This window comes from Notolepis coatsorum, assembly GCF_963971535.1.
Source record: "Notolepis coatsorum genome assembly, chromosome: 4".
Lineage (NCBI taxonomy): Eukaryota > Metazoa > Chordata > Actinopteri > Aulopiformes > Paralepididae > Notolepis > Notolepis coatsorum.
In genome coordinates this window covers 20675404-20688571 of record NC_140168.1, presented here as the reverse complement: position 1 = coordinate 20688571, position 13168 = coordinate 20675404, and the positions used below count along the sequence as shown (strand labels likewise).

General features: G+C 45.9%; 1 protein-coding gene across 2 annotated transcripts in view; it reads left to right on the top strand.

The window, feature by feature from the left end:
• Positions 1 to 12646, top strand: part of LOC311226884 (uncharacterized protein) — a 107126-nt gene extending 94480 nt beyond the window's left edge. For both annotated transcript variants that reach the window (XM_084312338.1, XM_084312339.1), the window contains 5 exons: positions 4092 to 4196; positions 5559 to 5612; positions 8690 to 8744; positions 9023 to 9316; positions 12341 to 12646. In XM_084312338.1, coding sequence (XP_084168464.1) covers positions 4092 to 4196; positions 5559 to 5612; positions 8690 to 8744; positions 9023 to 9316; positions 12341 to 12351 — 519 coding nt within the window. In that variant the 3' untranslated portion in view covers positions 12352 to 12646. The remainder of the gene's footprint in view (positions 1 to 4091; positions 4197 to 5558; positions 5613 to 8689; positions 8745 to 9022; positions 9317 to 12340) is intronic.
• Positions 12647 to 13168: the final 522 nt, after the last annotated feature.

Genomic DNA, 13168 nt, shown 5'->3' with positions numbered 1-13168 from the left:
CCGGTGGGGTGGGTCCTGGTCGTTGTAAACAGCGACTTCTACAATTCGGTCGGGGCGCCTGCACAGCGAGGGAAGGATCTGGGGGAGGTAGTGTGAGCCTTCCACACGTTACACTCCCCCAGTGAGAGTCCGCGCTGCCAGGTGAAAAGAAGCGGTGGGCTGGCTACACATGTGTCGGAGGAAGCATGCGATAGTCTCCGCCCTCCCAGACCGACGGTAGGGGGTAGAGTGCGCAACGACCAGGAAGGGGATTGGGAATTGGCATAACGACTAACATTGGGAGGGGAGAAAAGCGGAAAAAAGAAGGGGGGAAAAGATGACAAAAAAATTTAAAATAATAAAACGCCATGTCAGTCACGTCATTAGAGAAACTGACGTGTGCCGAATAGCAATCAACTGCTTAAATATCAGGAATGTCAATTTCAATATTGTACAGTAAATTAAATATTTTCTCAATTTGATGTAAAAACTAGCCGAATCGTTTGCCTAGTTAACCTAGTTTAAAAATGTCAATGTGTTTCTAAGACCCTAAACATGGCAGATCTGTTGCTCAATCAAATAAAGCTCCCTCTACTTTTACTGGTTTAAGCAATTTAACACTTCTTAAGTCAAACTGTTCTGGGCCTTGGCCGTTGTTTTGAGAACATACGCCAGACTGTCGCCTAGGTGACTTGACTAGTTAAACTAGTTAACGCTTTGTACAGAGAAATATGTATTTATAACAGAGCTATGAAACATGTCCAATAAGCTGTACAAATGATGTAACATATAATAAATTCCCATTACACTATATCAAGGCTGTACAGAGAATATGTATTTAAACAGAACTTATGAACATGATAATATTTTCGATCACAGTCCCTTTGAGTCCCTTGTCTGCTTATTTTCCCAGAGTTGGTGACGAAAGCAGCTAGAGAGTGCCATGTCTCTGTTCCTCCCCGTCTCTGTTAAAACGTTCACAAAACAATAGGCAGAACACACTCTCATAATTACAAACTCGTGGTTACATGACTCAGATTGTTTTAGTTTTGTGTGTCTTGGAGTATTATGAGAGTGAGCTAACCATCTGCTCATTGTCGTGTTCTAAGAAAAGAACACCGCCCAAAACAAAAGATCTTTAACTGTACGAGTCATGTTGTTATAGTTACGAAAAACGATTTCCACCTGTTCTCTTAATACATTTTTAAACTCAACAGTCATCATGACATCGGGAGTCAACACAGTTCTCAGAAACACTTCCAGCCAAGATGGCAGCCAAGTGAATGAAATTACTGTAGTCCGCGGCCAACGGTTTATATTTATTTGTAGCAACGTACCAGACTTATTGCAAATACTGTGTACACTTCATCCCATTCTGTAATTTCCCTCGATTGATACTAACCGGTATGAATCTCCAGTGGTCTCCCCACTATGCCATGATGCGGGCAGATTAATAGATAGCACGGCGTCGGTATGTGATGGGGGTAGATTGATATCAGTATGAGCTCCAACATCAGGCCTCAGTCAGACCCCCCCACCGAGACCCCTGTCTGGCATCTGGGAAGATTAGCACCGCTGGAGAATCTACACTCTGTTCTGTGTACTCTGTACATGTGCTGTCAGAAAGGGTGCATGTGATGATGTGTGTGAGCGCTAGCTAACACTCACAGCCCCCTTGTCTGCCTGTCTGGGCCCATGCCAGCTGGTGACCTCCATAGTACTGGTGTTCAGCGAGGGGGCTGAGGGAGCCATTGTGACTAGCGGGGACAGGGACGGCTCTGTGTGGCCAGGCCTCGGTGCTCGGGTGGCGGGGGGACGACGACGACGACAATGGGAGACATGGAGTGACAGACAAGCGTGGTGGCCCTGCCCCGGAGCGTGTGGTTTAGCCATGCTCCACACGCCCACTGCCCCCGACATCAAAGGGACGGCCCGGCTTTCAATTGGCCGGTCGCCGTGACAGCGTCCTCACTGGAGATAGCGTGGCAGAGTATTTTTAGCTCTGGTTGTAATTTAGAGTATTGTCTTGTCGACAGTGGAAAAACCCCGTAGAGGAGCGATAGAGAAAAGGTGTTAACCTCTTAAAGGCAGACGCTGCAATGTCGTCAAACGGCGACCTCTGAGGCAAAAGACCCCCTCGCTTGGTATTACACTTTGTTTACATTTGTTTTTGTTTTGATCTGACCTACCGATCTGACCTGACCTCCAATGTACAGTTTCTTCCCCCTCAAATGTATATCTTTTAGACTATTTTTGTACTCATAAACAGTACTGTATATTTGTAGATCTGGTATGTCATAAATGTCTAGATGTAACAGTACTGTCTACCTGTATAATAATATGTCATATGTTATGATGAATTGAAAATGGGGGACCCTGATGTAAACAAGACGAAAGTCTTTCTCTGGTCTGCATCCCCTTAACACATCCACCGCCGGAAACGCTTTAAAGCGTTATTGCCCGCCATGCTTTGACCGCCAGACCACGCTGTACAGCGATATTGAGATCAATATTAAATTTTTTCGCCATGGCATTCATAATTCATATATACACCTCCGGCGCTGCAGCTGGACCCTACGGCTCAATACAACGACGGCTCAATACTGCCGCCTGGTGGATGGTCGGGTGAGTTACACTGGTAAACAGGATATGGCTGCTGTGCGTCGATTAAATTCATCCGGCCATCAGATATTGTCGCAAGGCTCCCGACAGACACTATAGTACATATCGATCGCTTTATAAACTTAATAATCTATATGATTTCGGCGTTTATTGCGACATACAAACCGGAAATGGACTTAGGCGATCGACGTCCTATACCTGGGATCTTTCACCGCCAGTCTCATTGACGCACGGTAAGAGGACGCTGACGCTATTTTCAGCCCAATTGTTTATTCATTTCACTGCAAACCGATCTGATCAATATATCACCCATACTACATAAAGCATTTACTGATGATCACGGAATTATAAACGACCCCCCCCCCCTTTCATCCGCGTATAATGAAGACGCATAACGTATAGGATCATATACAGTTGAATTTTTTAATGTAGCGTGTATCGGGAATAAACGGCAATTGATAATCTATATGCGTTTATGCCTATAACTCACGTTCTATGAATTACTGCAGAAAACGATAAAAACATACTTATATTCTAGAAGGTATTTTTGTATGAATCTATGAATGAAAAAGTATAATGTTCCTACATCCTGAACGATAGATAATCGATGTTGAATGGTCCATAGTAATGTCAATTTAGCAATACAATTTAAAAAGTTATAGCCCTGCAAAGAAGGTGAAACATTCTCCATAGGCTTAGAGTGGTGGCAGACTGGCTATATTGATGGATATAACCAGTGGCAGGGAATGTGTTAACAATTGTGTGTATTGAGCTGTACTGTATTGTACCCATTCTGCAATCTGTTAATAAAATGTTCAATCAATCAATCAATCAATCAATCAATCAATCAATCAATCAATCAATCAATCAATCAATGTGTGGGTTGGAGTTGAGTGGAGATAGGGGGAGGGGTTGCTGTTGCTGGCCACACCTCAGGCTCTGCCAAGTTACTAAAAACTCTAACCCAAACGTCATACCAAAACAAAAAGATTTAAACAAAGTGCAATGCCAAGCGGCGCCTCTTTGCCTGCCCTAGAGGTTGCTGTTTGACAACATTACAGATTATACCTTTAGCTATAGTCTACATTATAATTTATAAATCAAAGTATTTAAACACAACCCAGCTAACTGTTGGAACAACCGGCTATGTTCATTCTGCTCATAGGACAGATGTGGTTGTCATAGTTTTATTTCCACCTCTCTCTCTCTCATCACATCTGTTGTGGTGCCGGTGAGTCTAAATACCCAGCGAGGCATGTAATGGAATTATTCAGCAAGATATCGGCACTTCCCCCCGAGGCCGTGTGGACGACTAGCAGGCACGTGCTGCCCCCCGGTGGCCCATTCGTGAACTGACTCAACCCCTCTGAATCATCCCCTGTACTTTTCCATCACTTCATAATGAAATAGAACAACTGGATGAAGTGAATGAACAACTGCCTTATGTAATGATATTGTATCATAGATACTATTCCTCTGTGTCGTTCCAGAGGGAGGAGGCCGAGTCCAAGGCCCGCGAGGAGTCCGAGCGTCAGCGCGTGGAGAGAGAGAAACACTTTCACAAGGAGGAGCAGGAGCGACTGGAGAGGAAGAGGGTAAGAGGGGGGTCAGGGAGAACCAGACAACACTTCACCCAAAGGATTATAGGTGGTTATTATTATAGTGTATCCATCGTTAGAAGTATTGATACGTGTATAATGTGCTATGTCACTTCATTGAAAGCACCATTATACCTCATAACAATGCAATTTAATTTGTTTATTGATGTTGAACACTACGGTGTGTTATTACGCTATGTGTGTTATTAACCTTGTAGTATATTATAGTTAATCGTCAATATCCGTTACTTGATGTGGGCATGAAAGCACTGAATACATATATTATCCATATATCCACACAAAAGATCACACAGATCACCCCTGGGCTCCCCTGTGCTCCCCTGAGCTCCCCTGAGCTCCCCTGTGCTCCCCTGTGCTCCCCTGTGCTCCCCTGAGCTCCCCTGAGCTCCCCTGTGCTCCCCTGTGCTCCCCTGTGCTCCTCTGTGCTCCCCTGAGCTCCCCTGTGCTCCCCTGTGCTCCCCTGTGCTCCTCTGTGCTCCCCTGAGCTCCCCTGGGCTCCCCTGAGCTCCCCTGAGCTCCCCTGTGCTCCTCTGTGCTCCCCTGAGCTCCCCTGGGCTCCTATGTGCTCCCCTGAGCTCCCCTGAGCTCCCCTGGGCTCCTCTGTGCTCCCCTGTGCTCCCCTGTGCTCCTCTGGGCTCCCCTGAGCTCCCCTGTGCTCCTCTGGGCTCCCCTGAGCTCCCCTGTGCTCCCCTGTGCTCCTCTGTGCTCCCCTGTGCTCCCCTGGGCTCCTATGTGCTCCCCTGAGCTCCCCTGAGCTCCCCTGTGCTCCTCTGAGCTCCCCTGAGCTCCCCTGAGCTCCTCTGGGCTCCCCTGAGCTCCCCTGTGCTCCCCTGTGCTCCTCTGGGCTCCCCTGAGCTCCCCTGAGCTCCCCTGTGCTCCTCTGTGCTCCCCTGGGCTCCCCTGTGCTCCTCTGGGCTCCCCTGTGCTCCTCTGGGCTCCCCTGTGCTCCTCTGGGCTCCCCTGTGCTCCTCTGAGCTCCCCTGTGCTCCCCTGTGCTCCTCTGGGCTCCCCTGTGCTCCTCTGAGCTCCCCTGAGCTCCCCTGTGCTCCTCTGGGCTCCCCTGTGCTCCTCTGGGCTCCCCTGTGCTCCTCTGGGCTCCCCTGTGCTCCTCTGTGCTCCCCTGTGCTCCTCTGGGCTCCCCTGTGCTCCTCTGTGCTCCCCTGAGCTCCCCTGTGCTCCTCTGGGCTCCCCTGTGCTCCTCTGTGCTCCCCTGTGCTCCTCTGGGCTCCCCTGTGCTCCTCTGTGCTCCTCTGTGCTCCCCTGAGCTCCCCTGAGCTCCCCTGGGCTCGCCTGCATATAAAAACATGCATCTAATAAGCTCTCCTCCTGTTCGTACAGCGTCTGGAGGAGATCATGCAGAGGACTCGACGCAAGAGCGACGTAGGAGAAAAGGTTAGTGACTCATTTAAGAATTAAGATGCTACACTGAAGCGTGACTCATTTAAGATGCTACACTGAAGCGTGACTCATTTAAGATGCTACACTGAAGCGTGACTCATTTAAGATGCTACACTGAAGCGTGGCTCATTTAAGATGCTACACTGAAGCGTGACTCATTTAAGATGCTACACTGAAGCGTGACTCATTTAAGATGCTACACTGAAGCGTGACTCATTTAAGATGCTACACTGAAGCGTGACTCATTTAAGATGCTACACTGAAGCGTGACTCATTTAAGATGCTACACTGAAGCGTGACTCATTTAAGATGCTACACTGAAGCGTGACTCATTTAAGATGCTACACTGAAGCGTGACTCATTTAAGATGCTACACTGAAGCGTGACTCATTTAAGATGCTACACTGAAGCGTGACTCATTTAAGATGCTACACTGAAGCGTGACTCATTTAAGATGCTACACTGAAGCGTGACTCATTTAAGATGCTACACTGAAGCGTGACTCATTTAAGATGCTACACTGAAGCGTGACTCATTTAAGATGCTACACTGAAGCGTGACTCATTTAAGATGCTACACTGAAGCGTGACTCATTTAAGATGCTACACTGAAGCGTGACTCATTTAAGATGCTACACTGAAGCGTGACTCATTTAAGATGCTACACTGAAGCGTGACTCATTTAAGATGCTACACTGAAGCGTGACTCATTTAAGATGCTACACTGAAGCGTGACTCATTTAAGATGCTACACTGAAGCGTGACTCATTTAAGATGCTACACTGAAGCGTGACTCATTTAAGATGCTACACTGAAGCGTGACTCATTTAAGATGCTACACTGAAGCGTGACTCATTTAAGATGCTACACTGAAGCGTGACTCATTTAAGATGCTACACTGAAGCGTGACTCATTTAAGATGCTACACTGAAGCGTGACTCATTTAAGATGCTACACTGAAGCGTGACTCATTTAAGATGCTACACTGAAGCGTGACTCATTTAAGATGCTACACTGAAGCGTGACTCATTTAAGATGCTACACTGAGGCGTGACTCATTTAAGATGCTACACTGAAGCGTGACTCATTTAAGATGCTACACTGAGGCGTGACTCATTTAAGATGCTACACTCTGAAGCATATCTCTCTACAGTGAAGGATATATCTCTCTACAGTGAAGGATATATCTCTCTACAGTGAAGGATATATCTCTCTACACTGAAGCATATATCTCTCTACACTGAAGCATATATCTCTCTACACTGAAGGATATATCTCTACACTGAAGCATATATCTCTCTACACTGAAGCATATATCTCTCTACACTGAAGCATATATCTCTCTACACTGAAGGATATCTCTCTCTACACTGAAGCATATATCTCTCTACACTGAAGCATATATCTCTCTACACTGAAGCATATATCTCTCTCTAAGGGTATCTAACTCTCTCTAAGGGTATCTAAGGGCCCTTTCTCACTTACGTTTGGGGATCGAATCACTGCTCCCGGGAACGGGGGGGAGTGTTCTCACTCACCCCTTTTGGGATGCGAAACGGCGCTGATTCGTTTTACCCCCCGCTGAACGGGATCAGTTGGATTAGGTGGTCTCGGAATCGGGCCGTGCGGGTGCGGGGGGCGTGACACACACAGCGTCGTTACTGTCATGCTTGCTTGAATTTTGGGCAGATAACACCACACACAGCAACAACTGGAGAATACCCACAAAAACGATATTTATGGGCAATTTGAGAGTTCAGACCTCAACCAAAAACAAGTGGATGAAAACATGAAGCCACGTTACAAACGCACGTTACAAACGCACAGCACTTCCCTGGCTCGCATTAGGCCTGGCAATTTTTGTTTGCCATGCTATTTTCTATACATTAGTTTCTTGTTTGAATGCATTTATTTCTATTAGACCAGTGGTGCCCAACCAGTCGGCCGTGGTCGACCAGTAGATCAATGACATGTAATATAATTGCCACGAACGATGGGATAATATTAGCTTTAATGTTAGGTTAGCGTTAACGTTAACCCTGCAAAACGCTCAAAAGCGGACTCTACAACAGAGTTCCATTCGTGAGAAAAGAGGCAGAACACACAGTGAATGTATCCGTTTTGTTTATTGCACGTTCTTTGCTGAAAAGAAAAAGTGCTACAGGCTATACTAGACTAGGCTAAGCTAACTAGCGTTAACCGTTAGCTTAGCGTTAGCCCTGGGAAACGCTCAAAAGCGAACTCTACAACACCATCCATTCGTGATAAAATGGGGTGGGTTATATTGACAAGGCTTGACAACAGAGGTTCAAATATAACTTCATATTTATTGCTTATTTATTCATTTTATATCAGCATCCAATCTCCAGCGCCATGTTAACACTTCCTGTGTTTAAATTTTCGAACGTGACATCATCACCTACGGCAAGCGTAAACGCTCAAAAGGCAAACCGTAAACAGAACCCGGAACGAAACAAGACTGCAGTGTGTACGCAAACTAAAGGGGGGAGAGGGAGTTCGCATCAGATCTCGGAACGGGCCAGAACGGAACGAAATAGAAACGAATAGGGTGAGTGAGAACTCTCTCTAACTCTCTCTAAGAGTATCTAACTCTCTCTAAGGGTATCTAACTCTCTCTAACTCTCTCTCTAAGAGTATCTAACTCTCTAAGAGTATCTAACTCTCTCTAAGGGTATCTAACTCTCTCTAACTCTCTCTAAGATGATCTAACTCTCTCTAAGAGTATCTAACTAACTCTCTCTTAACTCTCTAAGAGTATCTAACTCTCTGACACTGTTGAGCCACTGAGCAACTCCCCTGGAGCAGTTGGGGGTTAAGTGCCTTGCTCAAGGACACTTCAGCGGTTGGTGTTAAGGGGATAGATGAGAGAGTTATTAATTCACTTCCCCAGCCTAGATTTTTTTCCTGCCAGTCCGGGGGATCGAACCAGCGACCTTCCGGTCACAAACCCGCTTTTCTAACAATTAGGCCATCGCTGCCCACACTGAAGGGTATCTAATTCTCTCTTGTTCGATTGTAATGACATCAGTCCTTTGGTCTTTTCTATTGCAGAAGGATGTCAAATCCTCACCACATGTCAATGGCAAGAAAGCAGAGAGCAGTAAAGGTAGGTTTTCTTGTCTGATGATAGCCTACTTCAATGATGAAACTTGGGATCTTTAAATCAGCTATTCAGAAAAAACGTGTTGTACTCTATGGAATAGTCGTGGAAAAACTACAGAAATGTATAGGAACGTAACTGTTACATAATAAAAAAAGATAAATAATTCAAACAAAGGGGAAATAAATTCAATAAATCATGCATGCTTCGTTGGTTTGTTGGGTCATTCCATCATGCATCCAGTTGTTCATACATGCATTAATTTTCATGTTATCTCTCCGCAGCACCTGGGAGCCTGCAGAGTCCCCCGTCAGCCATGAATAATGGTGCCGCGGTCGTCAGCCAATCACAAGGCGTGTCTGGCCGGGTCTCGAACGGCGTCCAGCCAGCCGTGCACCAGAACGGCCTCTCGGCCAATGGGGAGGCGGGTGACTTCGGGGAGATCGTCCAGCTGAACAGTGGTGGTGGTAACCCTGGGCAACCACAGAGTGGCATGGTCAGCGATCCAATCCTGGCCTTCGAGGGGGGAGAGCCCTTCCTGATGAAGACGGGCCCCATGAAGCCTCAGCATGTTGCAGGTAAAGGAGACCAAGTCCTTCTCACTTCCTGTAACTTGTCACATGACCTGCACGAGGCGAGGCATTGGCTGAGCTGGTCCCTGGGGGCCACAGTATGTGTGGCTGCCCACTGCTCCTAAATAGTTTGATAGATGGGTCAAATGCAGAGGACAGATTTCCCCCCCAAGGGGATTAATGAAGGTTCAAGTTCAAGTTCTTTATTCGTCAAATACACAACAATACAGGGGCATTGCAGGTCATGACATGTTTGTGTTTCGAGCTCAGACTCTAACGGTGCACAGTTAAGAGACAACAATGAATACAAGAATGGTAACAATAAGTAGTAGTAGTAGGATAAAAATGTAATTAAATATAAAATGAGGTAAGATAAGATAGAATAGTGAATTATTTACAGAAAGTGTCTTATAGTGTATGTGCATGTTAAGGTGCAGGGTGCGTGTGTGTGTGTGTGTGTGTGTGTGTGTGTGTGTGTGTGTGTGTGTGTGTGTGTGTGTGTGTGTGTGTGTGTGTGTGTGTTCAATAACAATAAGTAGTAGTAGTAAGATAAATTAAAATAAAATATGAAGTGAGGTAAGATAGAATAAAATAGTCAATTACAATTACAACAACTCAAGTCGGTGGTTCTTACTCGCTAACGAGGCTTTTAGACTCTCATAGTCGTGTTAATTACAACACTAATTACAACAACAGCTGACGTAATCATGCGTTTGCAGAAACAACAGCTGTGCTACAAGCAGTGACCTGTGCGTCAGCGCCAAAGGTTCATCATCTCTGACGTTTTCTGTCCGTCGAAACGGATACAAATCTGGCGCCGGCGGGACTCGTCATCAGCCCTGTCTAACAAACGGATACTCTTAACAAACAGATATTTTATACACTGTTTTAGTATTTAGAATTGTAGCTTCTAGAATCTAGACAATAACTGTATTATTTCTTCATCGATAGTATCAAGCAATGATGGGGGCGACAGTGGCTCGGGAGGTAAAGCAGTTGTCTGGTAATCCGGAGGTTCCCAGTTCGATTCCCGCTCCTCGCGGGCAGCGTGTCGAAGTGTCCTTGATCAAGACACTTAACCCCTAATTGCTCCCGATGAGCAGGTCGGCACCTTGCTTGGTTGCCTCCGCCGTCGGTGTGTGAATGTGTGAGTGAATGGGTAAAATGTGAGGAACAAATTGGATCAAATTTGGATAAAAGAGCTATAAATAGTTAAATAAATACATTTTATAAAAAGAACATTTACCGTTTACAAGCTCTGTCAAGTGTCGCCAAACCATATTTCTTTTTAAAAATTACCTTCAAAGTTACACAGGTCAATGCACTGGATTACGGCCATCGTAAAATGCTATGAGGAATTATATTTATATTCCTAGATTTATCAGTTTATCAGATTGTCATTACCGAGAAACCGGTAGAGAGAGAGAGAGAGCAGAAAGTCTGCATTTTGGCAAATAATGTCACTTGTGCAACTGAGCCGCTGTGACCTCTACAAACATCACTGTACAGTGCATACTGCAGGACGTCACGGCCAGCTGGGGGCTCCAGACCTCTTCCACTGTGCCAGGCCTGGGACTGCTGCCCACGGCTACAGTCTAGTCTCCAACACGGGGAAGCAGAGCCCAGCCTGGCCCTCAGCACGCCTCTTGGCCTGGCAGGCACACAGGCCAGCAGAGACCCCCGTTTCATGCCAGGACCCCCACTGTGCTGGTCCTGATGACGGTCCAGCCTTAAGACTTAATTATCTGAGAGGCAAACGAGGAAGCAACAGGAATTACTCCTTGTTTGGTCGTCATTCTCTTTCTAAAATAAACCAGTAGCAAACCCATCATGTCAGAGTACAGATTTTATATAGATCTCACATTCTCAGCTCGTGTCCACACACATACACACACGCACGCACGCACGCACGCACGCACGCACACACACACACACACACACACACACACACACACACACACACATGCACACACGCACACACGCACACAGACACACACACGCACACAGACACACACACACACACACACACACACACACACACACACACACACGTTTGTGACTGTGCAGCACCCATCGTACACATACAATATTGACACAGATGATGTTTCAAATGTGGGTTAACAGATACGATAGCATTTCCGTAAATCTATATCCACTCTATGGGTACAAAAAGCAACGCCGTCTCCAATAATAGCAGATATAGAGCAATACCTTGCTAACTGTTTAGCCTTTCTCTTGGAGATGTGGGCCATCTGAAGGCCCCTAACCACCAGCTTGTGAACATGACCCAGGCTGCCAAAAATGAAAACTAAAAGTTGACACTTGTAGCCTAGTTGTGAGATGTTCAGCTTGAGCTGCTGATATTTCAGCAACTTGGTTAGAAAGTCTTCCTCCAGGCTGTGGTCGAAGGTACAGCCAACCTCTAGAATAAACACCTCTCTACTACTCTCATTAACCACCACAACGTCAGGGTCTCACACACACACACACACACACACACACACACACACACACACACACACACACACACACACACACACACACACACACACACACACACACACACACACACACACACACACACACACACACACACACACACACACACACACACACACACACACACACACACACACACACACACACACACACACACACACACACAGCTGTAATGAATTATCTCCCAGTTAGGACAGCCGAAACCCGTCCAATCTTTCGCCGTCGACTAAAGACGCACTTCTTTAACCACTATCTAAAAAAAACTAAAAAAATAATCTAACCCTAACTAACCTTACTATCATGCACTTGTCCTAATAAACTAACCTACACTGTAGCACTCAACACTTTGATGAACATTGTTACTCAGCTGATAGAGTTGTGCCCTTCCTGATGACTTGTGGTACAGAACTTGTAAGTCGCTTTGGCTAAAAGCGTTCAGCTAAATGACTAAATGTAAATGTAAATCTCCTCCTTCCTCCAGGTCCTCGTTAATCATTCTGTCGTCTTCCTCCTCTTCCTCTCTGCCCCCAGAGGTGCTGTGAGACCTCCTCCCACCCAGACCTCCACGGAGACGAGCCTCACTGTGTGTCTCTGGGTCGGGCTGAGACGACACGCGTGCCACGCCGCAGCGGCTTACAAGGAAGTGTGCCAAACAAGACTGTATGGACCGTGCTCTGAAGTCACCGAAACATCTACGACGGACGAACACAGAGGACGAAACAGAAAGAGAGAAACTCTGCCAGGAAACCAGTCCATTACCACAGCGACAACAAACGAAATGAACAAAAAAAAAAAATGCAACAAAAGTATTCTCCCGTCTTCTTCACCGCGTGTTATGGTGCGACATTTGTTGAGTTTTATTGAAACATCACATGCAGAATTTCATGGCGCACCTTAAAAAAAATAAAGATGACTGACATTGTAATGAATTTTAGAACAAATATAAAAACCTGGAAATACATAATATTTGACAATGGTTGTTACTATTATCGTTGTCTTTCTGATATTGCTATTGTTATCTTAAGTTGAACAATGTGTGAGTGTGTGTGTTTGTTCCTTTTTGTCTTGAATCATTGAGTTATTTAACTTTGGGGAGCGAGGGCCGCAGACAGTGTATGTAAATGTGTTATGAGCCTGGCTGCCCCTCCGGGCCCCCCGCCATAGGGGATCTGTGGAATAAAGCTTTATGAAAGGGACCCGGGTGTGTGGTGTCGCTCTCTTCGTCACTGTGCTTATCACGACCATGGGCGGGATCCACAAAGAATGGATTGCACGGTGTTAATTGCACCCTTACTTACAATTCATTATGAATTGAAAATGGGGGACCCTGATGTAAACAAGATGAAAGTCTTTCTCTGG